This window comes from Lithobates pipiens, unplaced genomic scaffold, assembly GCF_037356315.1.
Source record: "Lithobates pipiens isolate NorthernLeopardFrog02 unplaced genomic scaffold, aLitPip1_a1.2 Scaffold_27, whole genome shotgun sequence".
Classification (NCBI taxonomy): Eukaryota; Metazoa; Chordata; class Amphibia; order Anura; family Ranidae; genus Lithobates; species Lithobates pipiens.
In genome coordinates, this window is record NW_027507788.1 from 7,011,489 (window position 1) to 7,031,173 (window position 19,685).

Consider the following 19,685-nt stretch of genomic DNA (forward strand, 5'->3'; position numbering starts at 1 on the left):
CCTCCAGTTTTTTAAATTTTATTTAAAAATTAGATTGCAACATTTTGGCATGAGGAACAAGAGGTAAAAGGGGGGGGGGGGGGGTTACTAAAACTGGAGCACTTAGAATCTGGTGTAGCTTCTTGAATTAAGCATTGACAATAAAACCTAGAAGCTGATTTCTCTGCAGAGCTGCAACAGATTTTGCACTCTCAAGTTTTAGTAAACCCCCCACCAAAATTGTCAGATGATTCCTCTATTGCCTTGTATTCTTTTTCATGTAATGTTTTCTTCCCTCAGGCCCGGCTCTTCTGGCCTACAACAACGAGATCTTTACCGATCAAGACTGGGATGGGATCCAGAAACCCGGAAACAGCATCAAGCGCAAAGACCCCGACACCGTTGGAAGATTTGGACTCGGGTTCAACTCGGTCTATCACATTACAGGTCAGCCTGAAGTCCCATACACACGATCAGACTTTTTGACAACAAACATGCAAATTAGCTGTTTTGGAGCAACATCCGACCGTGTGTACGCTCCATCGGACAAACTTTTTTGGTTTTCATCTGACTTTTGTTGGCTGTGCGAACGGACAAACTTACTGGCAACAAAAGTCCGATGGAGCAAAGTCTGATCGTGTGTACAGAAAACCATAGGACTTTTGTACAAACTACAAACAGGCATGCTCAGAACCAATGCAAAAGATCAGACAACAATACAGAAGTTGACCAAAGGTGGCGGTAAAGAGCAGAAAAACCACGTGATTTGGTGAAAGTTGGCTGAAAAAGTCCTGCTGTGTGTATGCAATACAAGTTCACGGCCGACGCCCTTTGTACAAAAATCCAAGGGAAAGTTTGTACAAAGTCCTATCGTGTGTATGAGGCTTGAGGGTCATTTTGGCCTCAGAGTCCTTATTTTATGTGCGAACATTTAGGAAATATTTCATAGATTGTTCTCCAAAGTTCACGTGCAGGCATGTTGGTATGAATTCATGGACACCTTTGCACATTTCTTCGTAACCCAAAATATTAAGGTAGAGTTCACAGTCACTCACATTACCTACCTTTCTTCAAAGTCTACAGCATAGTCGCCTTATACCAGAGGATATTCTTCTGTCCTTTTTGTCCTTGCGTCCTTTTTGTCCTTGCGTCCTTTTTGTCCTTGCGTCCTTTTTGTCCTTGCGTCCTTTTTGTCCTTGCGTCCTTTTTGTCCTTGCGTCCTTTTTGTCCTTGCGTCCTTTTTGTCCTTGCGTCCTTTTTGTCCTTGCGTCCTTTTTGTCCTTGCGTCCTTTTTGTCCTTGCGTCCTTTTTGTCCTTTCTTTCGTTTTCTTTCCTTCCATTCCTTTTCCCCTTTCCTCTTTCCCCTTTCCCCTTTCCTCTTTCCCCTTTCCCCTTTCCCCTTTCCCCTTTCCCCTTTCCCCTTTCCCCTTTCCCCTTTCCCCTTTCCCCTTTCCTCTTTCCCCTTTCCTCTTTCCCCTTTCCTCTCCTCCTTCCTTTCCTTCCTTCATGCGGTGAATGCAGCTTACAGCAGTGGCGCCCCCTCATGGGGGAAGCACATGATGCACTACATTCACAATGTTTTTTTATATCTTCAAGGCTGAGTGACTTAACATTGAAGACCAAGGACTTCTACTTTCAAAAGAAGAGATACCAGACATTTTCCGAAACTGTAAAACTATGTAGTTTGGAGGTTGATTTCAATAAAAAAAGCCACACCTCCATCGCATTTTTTATTATTTTACAGCAAACCGAAACACTTAGTTCTCCACCTACCACTTCTCCTACTCCTTTGGCGCAATTTACCCCAAATTGGGTGACACCTTGGAGACCTTTATGACTAAGCCCTATTTGTGGTGAAACGCGTCCAAGGAATAGAAGCAAGGTCTGATGGAGAGAAATGTGCCTCAGTTTGCTGTATATTCCTTAAAGCAGCAGTAACGTTTTGTGAAGTTGAAGAGGAAATAAAGTGACTTTCTGTTTTGATTTCTTGTACTGGGGAAATACAGACCCCATTGAGCTAGTACCCAGAGACGGTGTGTAGGCCCTAAGACCGCATGGAGTGGTTACCCTGGTTGATGAAGAGTCTAGTGCTACATGTTCCTATGCCTATTGGTGTACCGGTGAACCTGGGAATAATGAAGGTTATGGCTGCTTGCATTAAATTGTTCATTGCCTTGTATTTGTAAATCCTCTTTGCAAAGCTTCTTATGTGTTGTTTTCTTTAATGCACAGATTACCCAGCAATCTTTAGCAGCAAAAATATTGGGTTTCTGGATCCACAGGAACGGATTTTTCGCAGAGGAGGACGCCTATGGAACTTAGAAAAAGAGAGACAAGATTTAGAGGAATCTTCTGACCAGTTCCAACCTTTCCAAAAAGCCCTGGAGGCTCTTGGCTTAGGGCCTTGGGAGGAGATTCTCAACTCCGGCCACTTCAATGGAACTCTCTTTCGCTTCCCTCTGCGACTCGATCCTTCTGAAATTTCCGATAATATCTACGACTCTGAGAGGGTTCAGGAGCTCTTTGATTCTTTCGTCAGGGACGCTAGCATCAGCCTCCTCTTCCTTCGCCATGTTACTAGAGTAGCTCTCAAGAATATTGACCGTAGTGGAGCGTTGACCACTCTCCTTACTGTTGAGGTGTCCACCAAAGAGACATTTGTGAACAAGTCAGCTGATCTTGACATTAAGACACATATTATGTTTACTACTCTGAAGCGGTTTGAAAGAGAAAAAGAAGTCAGTAAGTGGTTAGTGATCTCCAGTACCATTCAAGGAAATATCTTTCCAGACTTGACTGAACTGAGCAACAAACTCTGCAACAAACCAGCACTTGACTTGGCCTATCCCTTATCTGAGGCCTACATGGACTTGTATGGTGGCCGCTTAAGTTGCATATTGCCACTTCCAGACAAGGAGGAAAACAGGACAGGTCTACCGTTGATCATTAATGGTTGTTTCGACCTTACCGACGACAGGAGAAGCCTAAAGTGGCCAGAAATAGACCAGCAACATGACGAGGCTGCTAAGTGGAACCATATTTTGGTGGAACAAGTTCTGCCTCTACTCTATAAATATGCGGTCTGTAATACGGTGTCTTTGGTCAAGTCGTCCAAAATATCCGCTGATGTCATTTACAAAATCTGGCCAGACCCAGAAAGGACTCAACACAAAAAGATATGGCATAAACTTACTAGACAAATGGCTGAAACACTGATGAAGGTAAGAGTATTCCGGATGGCTGACCAATCCCGTTGGGTATCTCCCTCTGAAGCCATTTTTCTACTGGAAAGAGATTTCGAGGCCCAACTCTCTGCATGCTTAGAGGAAGTTCTTCTGTTGTTGGGGGCTCCACTTGTTAAAGTCCCCAGGCACGTCTATTCAACGCTGCAGTTAGCTACAGAACTGGGCAGTGTTTCTCCTTTTCTGGTGAGGCAGTTCTTGCGCAAAGAGGGCTGCCGTGGGGTCTCGCACGAAAAAAAAATGATGCTACTGAAGTATGCCATCAGCGATGGACAGTACAACAAGTTACTCAATCTTCAGCTGTTGCCATTGGCAGATGGAAAATTCACAAGTTTCCAGAGCACAGAATGCAATGGCATGGTCTACATTGACGGCAAAGACTTTCCAAGGTGAGCCAGCCATAGAGTGCTTAAATGCCTTACTGTGGGGAAAAATTAATGGTACTAACTTTTATATTTTGTATCTGAAACGATGGTGGTCTATTTTCAATTTTTTTGAAAATACTCTAGGGAAGGGGTCTCCCAACTTTCTGAACAAAGGGCCAGTGTGTTGTCCTTCTAGTCAAGCCTTATTGTCCTTCTAGTCAAGCCTTATTGTCCTTCTAGTCAAGCCTTATTGTCCTTCTAGTCAAGCCTTATCGTCCTTCTAGTCAAGCCTTATTGTCCTTCTACTACACGTGAGGACATATGGTAGAATGAAATGTCGTATCTCGCAGGACCCCGGTGCTACATACTAATTAACCACTTCCGGACCGCCGCACCACGATATACATCCTAACTTTGAAGAGGAATATCGTTGTTATGGCGGCAGCTTGCTGCCATAACCCCGGTATCCTCTTCTTCGGCTAGCGGTCCGGTTTCAGATAATAGTGGTCTCTTTTTTTTTTTTATTATTCTGATCTCACTGGAGCCATCGGCAGCGGCGGAGGTGATCAGTTCCTCTTCCTTGCTGGCTATGGAGACGAGTGAGGGGAAGATGGTCATACCATCAAAACTTCACTTCCGCCCATAGCCCTTTGCTTGCCTTTTTATCTGGCCCTTGGGGCACTATTCCATTGCACCAACAATGGGGACGGAAATCTGCCCCTGGCGCCAACAATGGGGACGGAAATCTGCCCCTGGCGCCAACAATGGGGACGGAAATCTGCCCCTGGCGGCAACAATGGGGACGGGAATCTGCCCCTGGCGGCAACAATGGGGACGGGAATCTGCCCCTGGCGGCAACAATGGGGATGGGAATCTGCCCCTGGCGGCAACAATGGGGACGGGAATCTGCCCCTGGCGGCAACAATGGGGACGGGAATCTGCCCCTGGCGGCAACAATGGGGACGGGAATCTGCCCCTGGCGGCAACAATGGGGTACTATTTCTGCCACTGACACCAAGAATGGGGCAGAAGTCCTTACATTGACAACAAAGATGGGGATTGTTCACTCCCACTAGCCCTAGTCTGCCCCCCCCCCCAAAATCTGAAGGACAGTAAACTGGCCCTTTGATTAGAAAGATTGGTGACCCCGATGTAAACAAACAAGTGTGGTTGTGGTGTTTGTTTTTTTTTTTTTTTTTAAATTAAGAATAAAATAGCGAGATCGAGATTTGATCCAGGTCAGTGTTGGGGTCAAGACTAGGGTCAGGGTCAGCATATTTTAGGTAGGATTTTTAAAATTGGTGTCAGTCAGTTTTCGTGTATTTTAGGCAGGATTAAAAAACAAAACAAAATGCGCACTATATTATTTCTGGGCTGTACTACAGGTATATACAACAACTAACACATATGTATATAATCTGTTGTGTTTTTTTTATTTATTATTATTATTATTTTTTTTTTTATATATATATATATATATTGGGCCAGATTTCCATTTTTGATAATAACCCTAAAATTCAGAGATGCCATTTACTACAAAATGAAATCCAAAATTTGTCCTGAGAGAGGGGAAAAAAAAAGGAAAAGGAAAAACGAAGTAGTTGCAATATTATGTACAGTTTTAATAAAACGTGTCAGAGAGATTAAAAAATAAAAATAAAAAAATAAAATAAAATAAAATGTCTTCCAGAATTTTATTGCCTGGACTGGCGGATCGATTTATTCCTGAAGATTTACCGGAAGATCTACGCACGTTCTTCTCAAACATTGGAAAAGCAAGTAAGTTCATTTATCCTGCTTAGATACGGTAATATAAAAGTGTATATTTATATAAATACGATCCAATGACCTTAAAAGTCCATCCACATTGTCCCTTTGCTTCTTCTTACACCAAATGCCCCATCAAACCCCTCCTCATTGGCTGAGACGGCAGTGCGGTGCCTTTTTGGCTCCTGCTGCTGTCAAAGTCAGTCAGCCAATGAGAGGAAGGAGGCGGGGTCGGGCTGCGACTCCGTTTCTGAATGGACACAAACGGAGCTGTGACGCGGCTCGGGTGCCGCCCCATAGCAAGCTGCTGCTCGCTGTGGCAGAACTCAGTGGGAGGGAGGGGGCAGGAGCACCGTAGAGGGACCTGAGAAGAGGAGGATGTGGGCTGCTCTGTGAAAAACCATTACACAGAGCAGGCAAGTATAACATGTTTGTTATTTTGAAACAAAAAATAAATAAATTTGACTTCCTTTTAAATTTTGGTATGGAGTTCCATACCAGACCCCAATTTATTTTTTTTGCATTGATACATGTCCCCCAGGGCAGTGAGCAGGCCTCCATACCCTTTTATGGCCAATAACTTCCATATAAGCCTTTTAAAATGGGCATATGATTTTTTTTTTTTTTTTCAAGTTCGAGTCCCATAAATTTTAATAGGGTACGCCGCTCGGGTCGGAACTTTTGCAATGTTCGAGAGTTCTGGCGCGTACCGAACCAGGGGGCGTTCGGCCCAACCCTAGCAGTTGATCTGTATTAACCACTAACCAACCAGCCGCCGCAGTTATAGCCGCCCAGTTGGCGTAGCTGTACATTGCTCCTTTAAGACGTAAAAACGTCAGGTGCGCACACGCCCGGTTCGGAGTCGATGCGCGTGCCAGGCGGGTCACGATGACTGCGGGGGGCACCCACGATCGCTCGTGACAGAGCGAGAACACAGGATCTGTGTGTAAACGCACAAATCCCTGGTTCTCTCAGGGGAGAGGAGACAGATTGTGTGTTCATACTATGTATGGACACCGATCAGTCTCCTCCCCTACAGTTAGAACACACCCAGGGAACACGTTTAACCCCTTAATCGTCCCCTAGTGTTAACCCCTTCCCTGCCGGTGACATTTATACAGTAATCAATGGCTATTTTTAGCTCTGATCGTTGTATAAATGTCAATGGTCCCAAAATAGTGTCAAAAGTGTAGGATCTGACCGCCGCAATATCGCAGCCCCGATTTAAAAATCGCAGATCGCCACCATTACTAGTAATAAATAAATAAAAATGACATAAATCTATCCCCTATTTTGTAGACGATATAACTTTTTTGTGCAAACCAATCAATAAGCACTTATTGCAAATTTTTTTTATTTTTATTTTTTTATTTTACCAAAATATGTTGAAGAAAACATATCGGCCTAAACTGATGAAGAAAAGATTAGTTGTGTTTTTTTTATATATATATATATATTTTATTATTATTATTATTATTATTATTATTTATTATAGCAAAAACTACAAAATATTGTGTTTTGTTTGTTTTTTTTTCTAAATTTTCGGTCTTTTTTTTGTTTGTTTTATAGCGCAAACAATAAAAACCGCAGAGGTTATCAAATACCACCAAAATAAAGCTCTTTTTTTTGGGGGGCGGGGGGACATACATTTTGTTTGGGTACAACATTGCACAAATACGCAATTGTCAGTTAAAACGACGCAGTGCCGAATCGCAAAAAAATGGCCTGGTCAGGAAGGGGGTAAATCCTTCTGGGGCTGAAGTGGTTTAACATTATTATTATATTAAAAAAAAAAAAAAAAAATATATATATATATATATATATATATATATATTTTATATTAATATAGATATTTTAATATAGATATTAATATTTATATTTTATATATATATTTATATTATTAAAAAAAATAAAACAATTTCATACAGCCAGTGGTTTAACATTATTATTATTATTATTATTATTATTAAAAAATAATATATATATATATATATTAAAAAAAAAAAAATTCATGGAGGAGGAATAATCTTTTATGGTGCAAAGTTTCTTGTCTCGTTTTTTTTTTTTTTTTTTTTTTTTTCCCACTGAAAGGGGTTAAACTTGAAAATTAAAAAGGTATACAGCCACTGCATCTAAGGACTGGTAACCAGAAACTTCATTTTGTATATGGGTTTAGATGCGATTGAAGGCACAACTATGTTTTTCCTAATCGGAGCAAAGTAGTGGGTTTGTTTCAATCTTCTGTATTTCTCCAAGAATAAATAATTAACTTGCTTATTTTTTTTTTTTTTTTCTGCTTTAGAAACTTTCAAGAATCTTGTGTGCTTAAACGAAGATGTGGTTCTTGGAAAGCTACATGAAGCTCTTCCTCAGAGTTGGAGAAACCATCTTGACATTGTCAACTGGAACCCCCAAGACCCGGACAGTCCACCGGTACAATGGATCAATACTCTCTGGTCCTTCCTCCAAAGATATCCCACTCTCCATCACTTTGAGAACCAACCGATTGTGCCGCTAAATAAAGTCACAGAAAAGTCATCAAATATTCAACTTGCTCGGCTGAAAAAGAAATCGACGTTGCTTCTGAAAAATAAAGACGGGCACCTCTTGGATGACTGCACCTCCAAGCTACTGGAGAAAGCTGGTTGCACCATCATACGGGAAGGGAATTCTTGGCTGTGGCACAAAAACCTGGACGTGTACATTTTAGCCCCAACGCCAAATAATATCCTGAAAACGTTGTCACATTTAAATCTGGATCAGGTTACAAAGGTACTTACAGATGCCCCTAAAGAACATATAAAGCTGTTTTGTGAAGTCCTTTCTCCGGCCTACTCATTCACGTCTCCAGAGCTGGAAATTCTGTACAAGCTGCCAATCTTCTGCAGCGCCCCTTGTATTACGACCCCATCCTCAAAACTGGTGGCTGCTGTCCACTTAGCGGCCCTAGACAAGGACACCTCCCCCACTGTCCTGGACAGCCTGATGTTCCCAGATGTGGTAATAAAATGCAGAAATGCTTCAGACCAGAGGCTTCTCCAACTAATGCAAATCAGATTGCTCAATGCAAAAGATGTGGCTCTACTGATGGCAAAAGCCATCCAAACTGGTAGCTACTCTGCTTTCCCGGCTGAAATTGAGAAGACAATGTTGTGGATCTTGAGAAATGGACATGCGCTGTTTGTCCAGAACGACCAGCTGAAGAACCTCTGCAGAAGCCTTAGCTTCATTCCGTGTGATGGTCTCCTCAAACAACCGTCTTCTCTCTTTGATCCGAACGTGGACATACTGAAAGAACTGTTTGACGCACATCATTTCCCCCCTTCAAACTTTCGGGAAGATTCGGTTTTAACATCACTGAAGCAATTGGGGATTAAAGACTCTATCCACAAAATTACGCCTGATGAAGTTTTACAGGTTGCTGAAACTTTAAGTCGCGTGAAGAATGAAAAAGGCCAAAGCTGCTTAAGAAAGGCCAAAGCTCTCATAAGGGTTTGCAATGAAACGGCGGTTTTGTCTCAGTTTACTTCAGGCAACTTAAAGAGGCTCTGCAACCTTTCCTGGGTCCCAGCTAAAAATTACAACTCGCAGATGGTTTTTGGTGAACCAGAAAACCTCAGAGACGTTGCCTACCGTGACATAGTGGAATTTTCAATGCCTCTAACTGATGACTTTAAAAAAGAGGCAAGTGACCGCCTTGGCTTACGCAAACCACCACCTTGTGCAAAAGTGATTGAAAGCCTTAAAGTCCTCAGTCAAAAATATTCTCAGTTGGATCAGTACTCTCTTGAAAGGAAACTTCATAATATTTACAAGTACATACAAGATCACCTTTACGAGTTGCACGATGGTCTTCTTTCGGAAGTCAGGATTTGGAATGGAGATAGTTTTTCCTGCCCAGATGAAATTGTTTTGTCCTATCCTGAAGGTTTGGATTTGAGCTCCTTCACCAAAAAAGTTCCACCCGCTTACTTAACTTACCAAAACCTTTTCTCAAAATGTGGGGTAAAGGAAACGTTATCAAACCAAGATGTCGTCAATGTACTGCATACGGTAAAAAAACGCTTAGGTGATGCTTGTTCTAAGGTCCACGCTTACAAAGACTTGAAACTTGCACTCTCGGTCTTGGACTGGATGAAAACAAATTCTATACAGGGAACAGATGACCTTCCTATACCAGTCCAGTCTGAAAACAATGGATTTAGCCTCGAACCACTCTCTAAAACTCTCTTCTGTGACATTGATAAACGGAATTTGTCTGATAACTTTACCGATACAGACTGTTTTATTGTACATGATGAGGTTTCTATGGCAACAGCAAAGTTTCTGAAGATCCAACTTCTGAGCACCAAGGTCTTGAAGCCAGAGTTTTTCAAAGCCTGGGGCCCCAGTGAACCAGTGACTCTTCGCATTAAAAACATCCTTCGAGAATACAGTGAACACTCTGAAGTTTTTAAAGAACTTTTACAAAATGCAGATGATGCAGAAGCAACAGTTTGCAAATTCTTGGTGGATAGAAGACAAAATTTGGACTCCCGGAAAACCCTGATAGATCCAGGCATGGCTAGCTGTCACGGGCCGGCCTTGTGGTCTTATAATGACAGCAGATTCACAGATAAGGATTTTGTCAACATTACCCGTATCGGAGCAGCCACTAAAGAAACTCGGATGCAAAAAATTGGAAAATTCGGCTTGGGTTTTAATACCGTTTACCATATTACCGATGTGCCAGCAATTGTGAGCAGATCCACCCTAATCATATTTGACCCAAATGTGAATCACTTGCAGAAACACATTCCCAGCAATAACCCAGGAATTAAGCTAAATTTTCAAAAGAATGCAAAACCCCTTTATACTTTTCCTGACCAGTTCCAGCCGTTCATTGGTGTGTTCGGTTGCAACTTTGCACAACCTTTTAACTTTGATGGGACTCTTATTCGCTTACCGTTTCGGAGCGAAGAAGAAGCAAACAAATCGAAAATCTGCCACCAAGCATTTAGAGACGAAGAGATCAACATGCTCATAAGCGATTTTGAGAGTTTCGCAGATATTCTCTTGATTTTCATAAAGAATGTCAAAGAAGTGGAATTAAATTGCCTTAACCAGGGATCTAACCCTGAAGATCAATTGACCAAAGTGCATCTTCGGAAAGATATCCTTGAAAGACTGACTGTCCCTCAGACTGTCCTCTTACAAAAGGAGCAAATAGATGTCTCCAAGAAACTTGCTGTACCAACAGAAGTCTTGGTAGACATCACCACATCAAAAATCATAAAAATTAGCGTGCGGCAAGAAGTGGAAGATGACGAAAAATACTATCTTGTACAATCTAGCCTCGGAGTCAAGGAATCGTTCCAGATGTTCATGCAAGATGACAATATATTTTCTTTTCCAGTTTCTGGACTTGCCATTCCACTAAAGAGAGATCACAGCACTGGAAAATGGGCCCCAGATTTAGAAGACTTCCAGGGGATGGTCTTCTGTTTCCTTCCACTCCCAGTCTCCTCTGGACTTCCTTTTCATATAAATGCAGCTTTTGCCGTCATGTCCAATCGGAAAAACCTGTGGGACACAACTGTAAAGGGCGACTGGAATAAGAAGCTACTCTGTGATGCTTTACTAGTCGCTGCCATCACTGCCCTGTCGCAGTTGCAGATACTACACCAGAACGGTGACTTGAAGGACTACTACTACTACACCTTCTGGCCAGACATCAGCAAAGTCAACACATTCTTCACAGGAGCTGTGAAAAGCTTCTACCAGGCAATAACCTTTGGATTTGGAAATTTCCTTCCCACCCTCGTTAGCAATGGTCAGGAATGGTGCACCATAAGACAAGCTTGCTTTCTCGAACTGGAAGATTTTGAAAACCTGGCCATTCAAAGCATTGCCAAAAAGGTGTTCTCCTCTGCTCTTAAAAAGCCAAGTTTGTCAGTAAGCCTCCCCCAATGGGTGAGGGAAAGTCTCAGTGCCTGTGGTTGCCTCAAGGAACTGCATAATAATTTTTACAGTACTGAAAGGTTCTACAGAGAGATCCTTCTTGAAAATCTGGATGCCATAAATGCAAAAGACAGAGATATGCTAGTACTTTATGCCATTGATCTACAAAATAGAAGTCTGGACAGCATGCTGTCGTCAGAACCTTGCATTCCATCATCTGACGGGAAATTGCAGCTAATTGGAAAACTGGTGCATCCAATGGGAAAAGTCTCCATACTGTATGATCCCGAAGAAGGACGTTTTCCTGAAGGAGATGAGTTCCTCAAACCAGAAAGACTGGCACGTTTACAGATTTTAGGGATGCTGAAGGACAGATTACCCATGGAAGAGCTCATGGCAAGAACCAGCAGAATATCAAGTGTCTGGAGGATTGACAGACCAAAAGCTTTAAAACAAATCTGTTGCGTTTTGGAATTGTTAAATGACTTACTTCAGCAAGAACCAAATGATGTCCATTGTGGAAAATTCAGAGACATCATATTTCTTCCTGCAATACCACCTCAAAAAGAAAATATCTCAGGAAATCTGACTTTGATGAAATCAAAAGGACTTTATCATTACAAGCACAGAGCACTTGTCTGCCTGGTGGAACCAGTGCTAGGCAAAGAACATTTGGGGAAAGTCAAGTTGTCCGAACCGTTGCTGACCTTCTTAGGGCTTGATCAGTCTCCTTCTTTCTCAACTGTGCTATCTCAACTGGAAGAAGCTTGTAAAGCATCAAACTTGTTAAATTCAGAAGAAATGTCTTGGGTGGCCAAAAGCTGCTATAGTTTTTTAAATAAATGGGTTCATAAACAGCCGAATCTTGCTCCCCAAGTAAAGGAAAAAGCCTCTACTATACCTTTGGTCTATGCTGATGATGAGTTTGTCCCAGTGAAAGTGGTTGCAAAGAAGGTCCCTTTTCATGCGCTCCCTTATTTGCATAAACTGCCAAAAGATTATGAAACCTTCAATGAACTCTGGTCTTGTGTTGGACTGCAAGAAGAATTTTCCACTGACGATTACCTTTCCGTTTTGAAACGGATGGCTGTAGAGCAAGGAGAAAGACCTCTTTCGGCAAGTGAATTCCAACTGGCATTGCACTTAATTAATCACAGCTTGGTGACTCTAAATTCACATAATCTGATAAATAGGCAGTTTGTTTTTTTACCAGACAAACAAAGTGTATTGCGTCACGTGGATAAAATCTTTTACTATGATACTCCCTGGCTTTCCTGTGACGAAAAACTACATTTCTGCCACGAGCTTGTTCCTCGAGCCGTGGTATCAATGTTGGGGGTCAAAACAAAAATTCATTACACCCTTCAAAAATTGAAACTCTGTGGTTTGTCCAAGTGGGTCTCACAATTCGGTGCCAAGGAACCACTAATTACCCGCATCAAGAACATCATAAAGGAGTACTCGTCAAAGAAAGATATTTTGAAGGAACTCATTCAGAACGCAGATGACTCCGAAGCTTCTGAAATTCATTTTGTGTTGGACTGCAGAACTCACCAGACAAATAGAACTTTTGGCGATCAGTGGAATCCATTACAAGGTCCGGCTCTTTGCGTTTACAACAACAAAATATTTAAGCCTAAAGATATTGATGGCATTCAGCAGCTGGGAATAGGTGGCAATGAAGACCGATTAGACAAAACTGGAAAGTTTGGACTCGGCTTTAATTCCGTATACCACATAACCGATTGTCCTTCTTTTGTCACAGGTGATGCCACCTTGTGCATCTTTGACCCTAATCTTATGTTTTTGGAAAGTGCTGATGAAACCAGCCCAGGCGGCATGTTCTCTGTGAATGACGAATTCAAGATCACATTTACAGACGTGTATGATACATTCTTGCCTTCGTTTTTCAAACTGGAAGAGGGCACTCTTTTTCGTCTACCGCTAAGGATGGCAAACACAGTATTGAGGTCTAAAATCAGTGACCAAACTTCAACAATGGATGACATTAGATGTATGTGCGAGGAATTAAAGAATGATGCTGACAACATGATCTTGTTCTTGAGTAACATCAGGAGAATACGTTTTTCTGAAATTGCATCCAATGGATGTTTTAATGAGATCCTTTCAATCGAATCTAAAATAGATGATTGTGATAAAAAAGAGTTTTCTTCTTTCCAACAAAAGTTTTCCAATCTGGCTGGGAATTCGGCACATTTGTCTGACACCTCACCATTCCTAGTGATCTATAGACTTCAAATAACTCGAAATGACTCTAGCAGGGCAACCAACTGGCTGATAGCCAAGCAGCTGGGTACAGAAGGCCTGGACACCATGAAAAAAGTTTCTGCTCGTTTACATCAAACAATAATTCCCCATGGTGCTGTCGCAACCCACCTTCCAATCTCGGGTCACCTTTCAGACCGTCTTCTAATGAACTGGAAGGGTAGAGCTTTCTGCACCTTACCTTTCCCTCTAGAAACTGGTCTCCCTGTACATGTCAATGCAAATTTTATTGTGGATTCAGCAAGGAGAGGCATCTGCATAGAGGATGGTGATAGCCCAAAGACTGAATGGAATGAGTTTTTGTTATCGGACATTATAGCTCCACTCTACTGTCGCCTTCTCAAGCGCTTGTGTGAAATATTTACTAAGCTTAAAGGGGAACCACTAATTTTTCCAAGTGTTGACTCTTGCAGTTGGTTTTTGAATTCATACTTTGTTCATTTTCCATCTGTGAAAAGTTCTGTACCACCTCAATGGCAAACGTTGGTTAAGGAAGTCTACTTGACAATTTTTAAAAGTAAAGCACAAGTGATTCCAACTTACAAGGTGCATGAAGTGAAAGAAAAAAATGGAAAGATGACAACTGTTCATGTTGAGTGGTCAAGTATTGGAAAACCCAGCATTTTAGAGGAGCCCTTCTTTCTTCCCCAAGAACAATATAAAATTATTGGAGATCTACTCCAAAATATTAACATGCATATAGCATTTGGAGGGCTAATGAACTTTCTATGCAAAGAACTTAAATCAGCAGGTGTATCTGTTATGGAATTGAGTCCTCAGACCTTGTGTGAGTTCCTAAGACATTCTCAGCTATTTCCTGATGGACAAGTACTTCCTGCACCTGTCTCCATGTCTCTTTTTAGAAATGTAGAAAGGTGCCAAAAGATATTAGAGTACTGCTTGAAAGATTGTTCACAGAACCCAGTTGACCTGCAAGGGGTTCCTTTACTAGTGACCGTGGATGGAATGCTCCGCAGATTTGACAGAAATGATCCAAAAATGTTTTCCGGATTCTCTGAGCTTTTCCCCAAAGAAAGCAATCAGTTTTCCACATTCCAGGATTCCTTTTTGATGGATCGTGGCTTTTTAAAATCCCTAACTCTTGAAAATTCTGTAAGTTTTGTTAAGAGACACTTGGGGCCATTGCATGACTTGTCTTCTTCAAAAAGCAAGTGTGGCCTTACCCTTTCCAAGGAGAAAAAAAGCTGGATAAAAAAACTATGGGAATTCTTTAAAAGTGAAATTTTTAAGCAAGAAAAGGACGGGAGGAAAGCACATTTTGAGACTATTGTTTCTGATTATGAACATTGGGCAATATTGCCGGTGTGTTATGAACAGGAACCAAAAGTCCTTTCTTTTGCTCACATCAAAGATACGATCTTTCCACTTTGCAGTGACATTGCCAAATACATGCTGAAATTGGAATTCCCTAAATTGAATTTGCGTTTGCTTCCTCATGACATTGTTGATTTCTTAAAGCCCTATCTGATTGACCCAGAAAATGTTGGGAATGTTCTTGAGCATCTAAGCTCCAGAAAAGAGCTTAAGTGGGAGTTATTGGAAGCATTGGATCTGGAGATGATTCTAGCCTGGATCTTATCACAGCTCCAAAAACAAATTAACCAGAAAAACATAAAAGATCTCCATTGTTTACCTTTGTTTGAAACCTATGATGGCAAAAGACGAAGACTAAATGGATGCCGAAAGATCTATGTACTTCACACTGCACTTGAGTTAGAATCTCTTGAACTTTCAGAAATTGACTCACAGACTGCGTTCCTTAAAAATACAAATTTTAACCAACAAGCTTCCAGAATAATGAACATTCCAATAATCGATGAACTTCAATTAATTACTGAATTCCTGCTCCTTCATCTGAAGTCCCTCAATGAAAATCAATTATATGGAGTTCTAGAGTTGGTTATGAAACTGCAAAGCTCTCAAGCTTTCCAAAGTAAAAAAGATTTAATTTTCTCTTCTCTTGGAAGTGTCAAACTCATCAGAAGCAAACGAGGAGTACTAGAGCCGGTCTCCTACTTCTATGACCATACCGTAAAACTCTTCTCTACATTTGGTCTACAGGTCTATTTTATCCCAAGCGATGTGTTGGAGATGTTTGAAAGGTTTGAACCACCATTCGAAAAGCTTCTGCGTGAACTTGGAATCAAACGCTACTTTACAGAAGATGATGTCATCAGATTTGCGACTCAAGTAGAACAAGAAGCCAAAATGATGGTCCCCTCAAAATCCCTGACTGCAAAAGCCAAAGAGTTATTTGCTTACTTGTTATCTATGGATGTGAATAAAGTGAGTGCCAATTTTCCTTCAGAGGTGGGAAAAATTAAATTCATCATCCCTTTCGATGTCCAAAAAGAGTTAAAAGATTTACACCCTTCATTTGCTGGGGAAGTCCCGACAGTGGCTCTCAATGGATCACTACTAGTGAGGAAAGACGGCCTAGAACATTATTTGGTTTGGACTTCCATGACATTAATAGAAAATGACATAAAGGGCAAGAAAAAGCTGTTTTTCATGAAAAGATGTGGGGCGCATCTTGAGCCAGCTGTTCAGAAGGTACTTGAGAACATAAAAAACGTTTGTAGCGCTCAGTGCAACAAAAAACATTTCGAAACTAGGGGCCAAGTCTTAAAGATTGCTTACAATTTCCTTCAGAACCACATTGATAATGTAGATCGTTATTCTCTGGAAAATGTTCCTTTCATTTTAGTAGAGAACGATGCCGCCCTCGCCGAGCCAAAACAAATTGTATTCAGTCTACAAAACCACGATGACTTTCGTCCGTATCTTTACAAGTTGCCTCCATTGCTGGCCTGCTTTAGCAATCTCTTCCAGAAGGTAGGGGTTGAGGAAGAGGCATCTATATTTCACTTTGCCCGGGTTCTTTTGGCTATTCATGAGGAAACTCTAGCTAAAACGTCTTTGCACGCTAATCTCACAAAAACCGTCTCTGAGACAACCAGCCAATTTTTTACGTTCCTGGAAAAGACCGCGCCGGAAGATCTTCAGAACCTCAAGCTACTTTACCTTCCAGCTATCGATGGCAAACTCTACGAGTCATCTGGGTTAATTCTAAATGACTGCCGATCGGATGAGACCATGTCGGAACTGAGCAGTATATTTAAGTTTCTTCACTCTGATATGGAGCGATACAGAACAAGACATCTCCTCAACCTTCTACCTGTAGATATTCGGCCAAGATTCCTTTCTGACATCACAGAAGAGTTAATCGATAATTTTGAGGCCTGTTCTCTTGGAGAAGGCTGCATGTTTAAAAGGAAATTCACAGAACTCCTCTTTTCACCAATATTTTCCAACGGCCTGGTTTGCCTTCTGTGCAAGCAGAGCAATGGTAAAATTGACCAGAAAGAAGCCGAACAAACCTGCAGCAATATCTTTGGAAGAATAGAAATAATATGCTGCTGTAAATTACAGACCAGTCTCGTGTACGAGAAGACCACTTTAAAGGGTACATCTTTGGAAAGAACCGTTTTCGTAAGATACGTTGACATGTGCTGCCAGATTTATCTTGAACACAGTAAACTCGCCAAAAGAAGAAAGGCCTTTCAAGTCATGCATTCCCTTTCAAGAGAAATTAATAACCTGATTGGAAATAAATTAGACCATAGTTCATTAGACGTCGTTGCGGAGATGCTTGCCTGCGATGATCCGGAGGAAATGATTGAGGTGCTGAAAGAACATGAGGTGTGGAGCAAAAGGCTGGAAACCAAAAATGCCTTTACTTTGCCAAAACCTGGACAGAAGATTCCAGATGAATGGTATGATTGCTTGGACATGAGCGTTCTGAATACATTCAAGGTAGGTGACTATGTGGGCTACATGGTTCCGGGAGAAGATGAGGAATACCTGTATGCTGTAGTTGTTGGGGAACTGCAAGCAAAAATGTTTGGCAACTGGGAATTTCGCATGTATCGCATAGACATCGGTCAAGAAGAAACAATTGAAGTCAGCGTCCTTGACTTATATCAGTTCAAAAGGCCTCCGAGCCAAAATTCAAAAGCTCTTGTCCTCCTCGGCACCCCACCGACTCACCAACAGCAGGTCGATGACCGATGGTTTGAAAGCTCAGTGGAAAAAATTAAAGCAGACGTCGACCTTCAGTTAAGCCAAATATGGCAGCTGCCTCAAGCTGAGAAGATCAAGGCTATACGACGTCTTTACCTAAAGTACCACCCAGACAAAAACGATGGCCACGAAGGCATCGCAACTGAGATCTTTAAATACATTCAGCAAAGGGTCAAAGAATTGGAATCCGGTGCGAAGAAAGATAATCCTTCCAACCACACAACGCCCAATCACCATTCCAGCTCTTTTGGGGGCTTCTCCACGTTTTGGGGCAAGTGGGATCAAGAAGCTGCTCACCACCGGCAAAATCGCCAACGCTTTTCAACAACAACTGGATGCAACTACGACTTTTGGCGCCATCACTGCAGCGCTTCACAACCAAAACCTCAAGAGGCTGAAAGATGGCTGAGGCAAGCGGAGTGCGACTTGAAGGCCGCAGAAAACGACGTCAACCGCTACACGGAATGGGTGTTCTACAAAGTACACCAGGCCGTGGAAAAGGCGCTATTCGCCGCACAGTATATTAAAAACGGGAAAATTGACCGGGACACCGACATTGCCCAATTGGCGCGTGCTGTAGCCACGTACAGTAGCGACCTTCGCTCGATTGGAGATCGGGTGTCGCAAATGAAAGCTCTTGGCGTGGATAACAAAGGAACTCAGTACCCCGACTACCACTCGCCCCCTCAAATTCCCAATGATGGCTTTGCATCTGACAAGGAGGAGGAAGTTATTACTTTGGCCGAGGACGTCTTACGGAGAATAGCAAGTTATGTACGCCTCTGAGAACGCATCCAATGGATGTCCTTCAGCACAGAAGCCAATCTTTTTCCAAAATACTGTATCGGTGTAGAGGAACTTTTTTTTTTTTTTTTTTTCTTCATTTTCAAATTTATTTACTTTCAATTTATATTTGGTAAACTATCTTCGTGAACCACTTTTGGGTGTACATTGTTATTTTTCAATATGCAAATTTGCAGTAAACTTTTTCTTTCTGCCTATGTTCTGTGTCTGTGTATATATTTTTTTTAAATTGGGAATGTTGTATGCTTCTGTATGGATGAGCCGCTTGCCAACCCATACAGGGCGGCTCATACAGGCACCGTAACGTACCCGTACATCGTGGCTTTGTTTTGGGTTCAGGGTGTACACCCCTGCTGACTCTGATTAAAGCGGGAGTCCGCCGGGAGTGCCGCCGCCATCTTGGGTATGGGAATCAGGAAGTGGAGCCTTTCGGCTTTATTTCCCCCGGTTCCCTACTGAGCATGCGCGAGTCGCGCTGCGCAATAAGGATGGTCCCCACTGTCTCTGGGATCCATGTGTTTCCCAGCAGGCAGCGGGGGACTTTCGGAAAGGGGCGTAGATTCTGCGGAAAGGGGCGTAGCTTCTGCAGAATCTACGCCGGAAGTGGGTGCAGATACCTGTACTGTACAGGTACCTGCACCCCCCCTCCCCCCTGAAAGGTGCCAATTGTGGCGCCGGAGGGGGGGGAGGGTTCCAATGAGCGGAAGGTCCACTTTAGGGTGGACCTCCGCTTTAAGCAAAGCGGGTCTTGGGCAGAAGGTCATTCACGTCTGGGACCTGTTGATCTGCTGTGTCCAATCACAGCCTAGAGCCCTGTGTTGACAATCAACACAGGGCTCTGTACAGTGGGAACAATCTTTGTTTCTTATCTCTGCTTTGCAGGAATAAGAAACCAGAGATCTTTAGTAAAAATCAGCACACAGTACACATGGTTAGGCACACCTTTTAACCTTTTGATTACCCTAGATGTTAACCCCTTCCCAACCAGTGTCATTAGTACAGTGACAGTGTATATTATAATGCAGTGATCACTGTATTGATGTCACTGGTGATGTCAGTGGCAGTTAGCCAGTTCCCACAAAGTGTCAGTCGGTGTCGGATTGTCCGCCGCACTATCACAACTCCACTACAAGTCGCTGATCACCTTCATTACTAGTATAAAAAAAATACAGTATATGTACAGTATCTTACAAAAGTG

The 19,685-nt window shown here is 42.2% G+C and overlaps 1 protein-coding gene across 1 annotated transcript; it reads left to right on the plus strand.

Annotated features, from left to right (window-relative positions):
• Window positions 1–263: 263 nt before the first annotated feature.
• LOC143933346 (sacsin-like) lies at window positions 264–18,677 on the plus strand (the record flags this gene model as incomplete). Its single annotated transcript, XM_077456211.1, has 4 exons — window positions 264–426; window positions 2,212–3,610; window positions 5,277–5,365; window positions 7,656–18,677. Coding segments are annotated over 4 exons (12,465 nt in total), but the record flags the coding sequence as incomplete, so codon positions are not given.
• Between the last annotated feature and the right edge of the window lie 1,008 nt (window positions 18,678–19,685).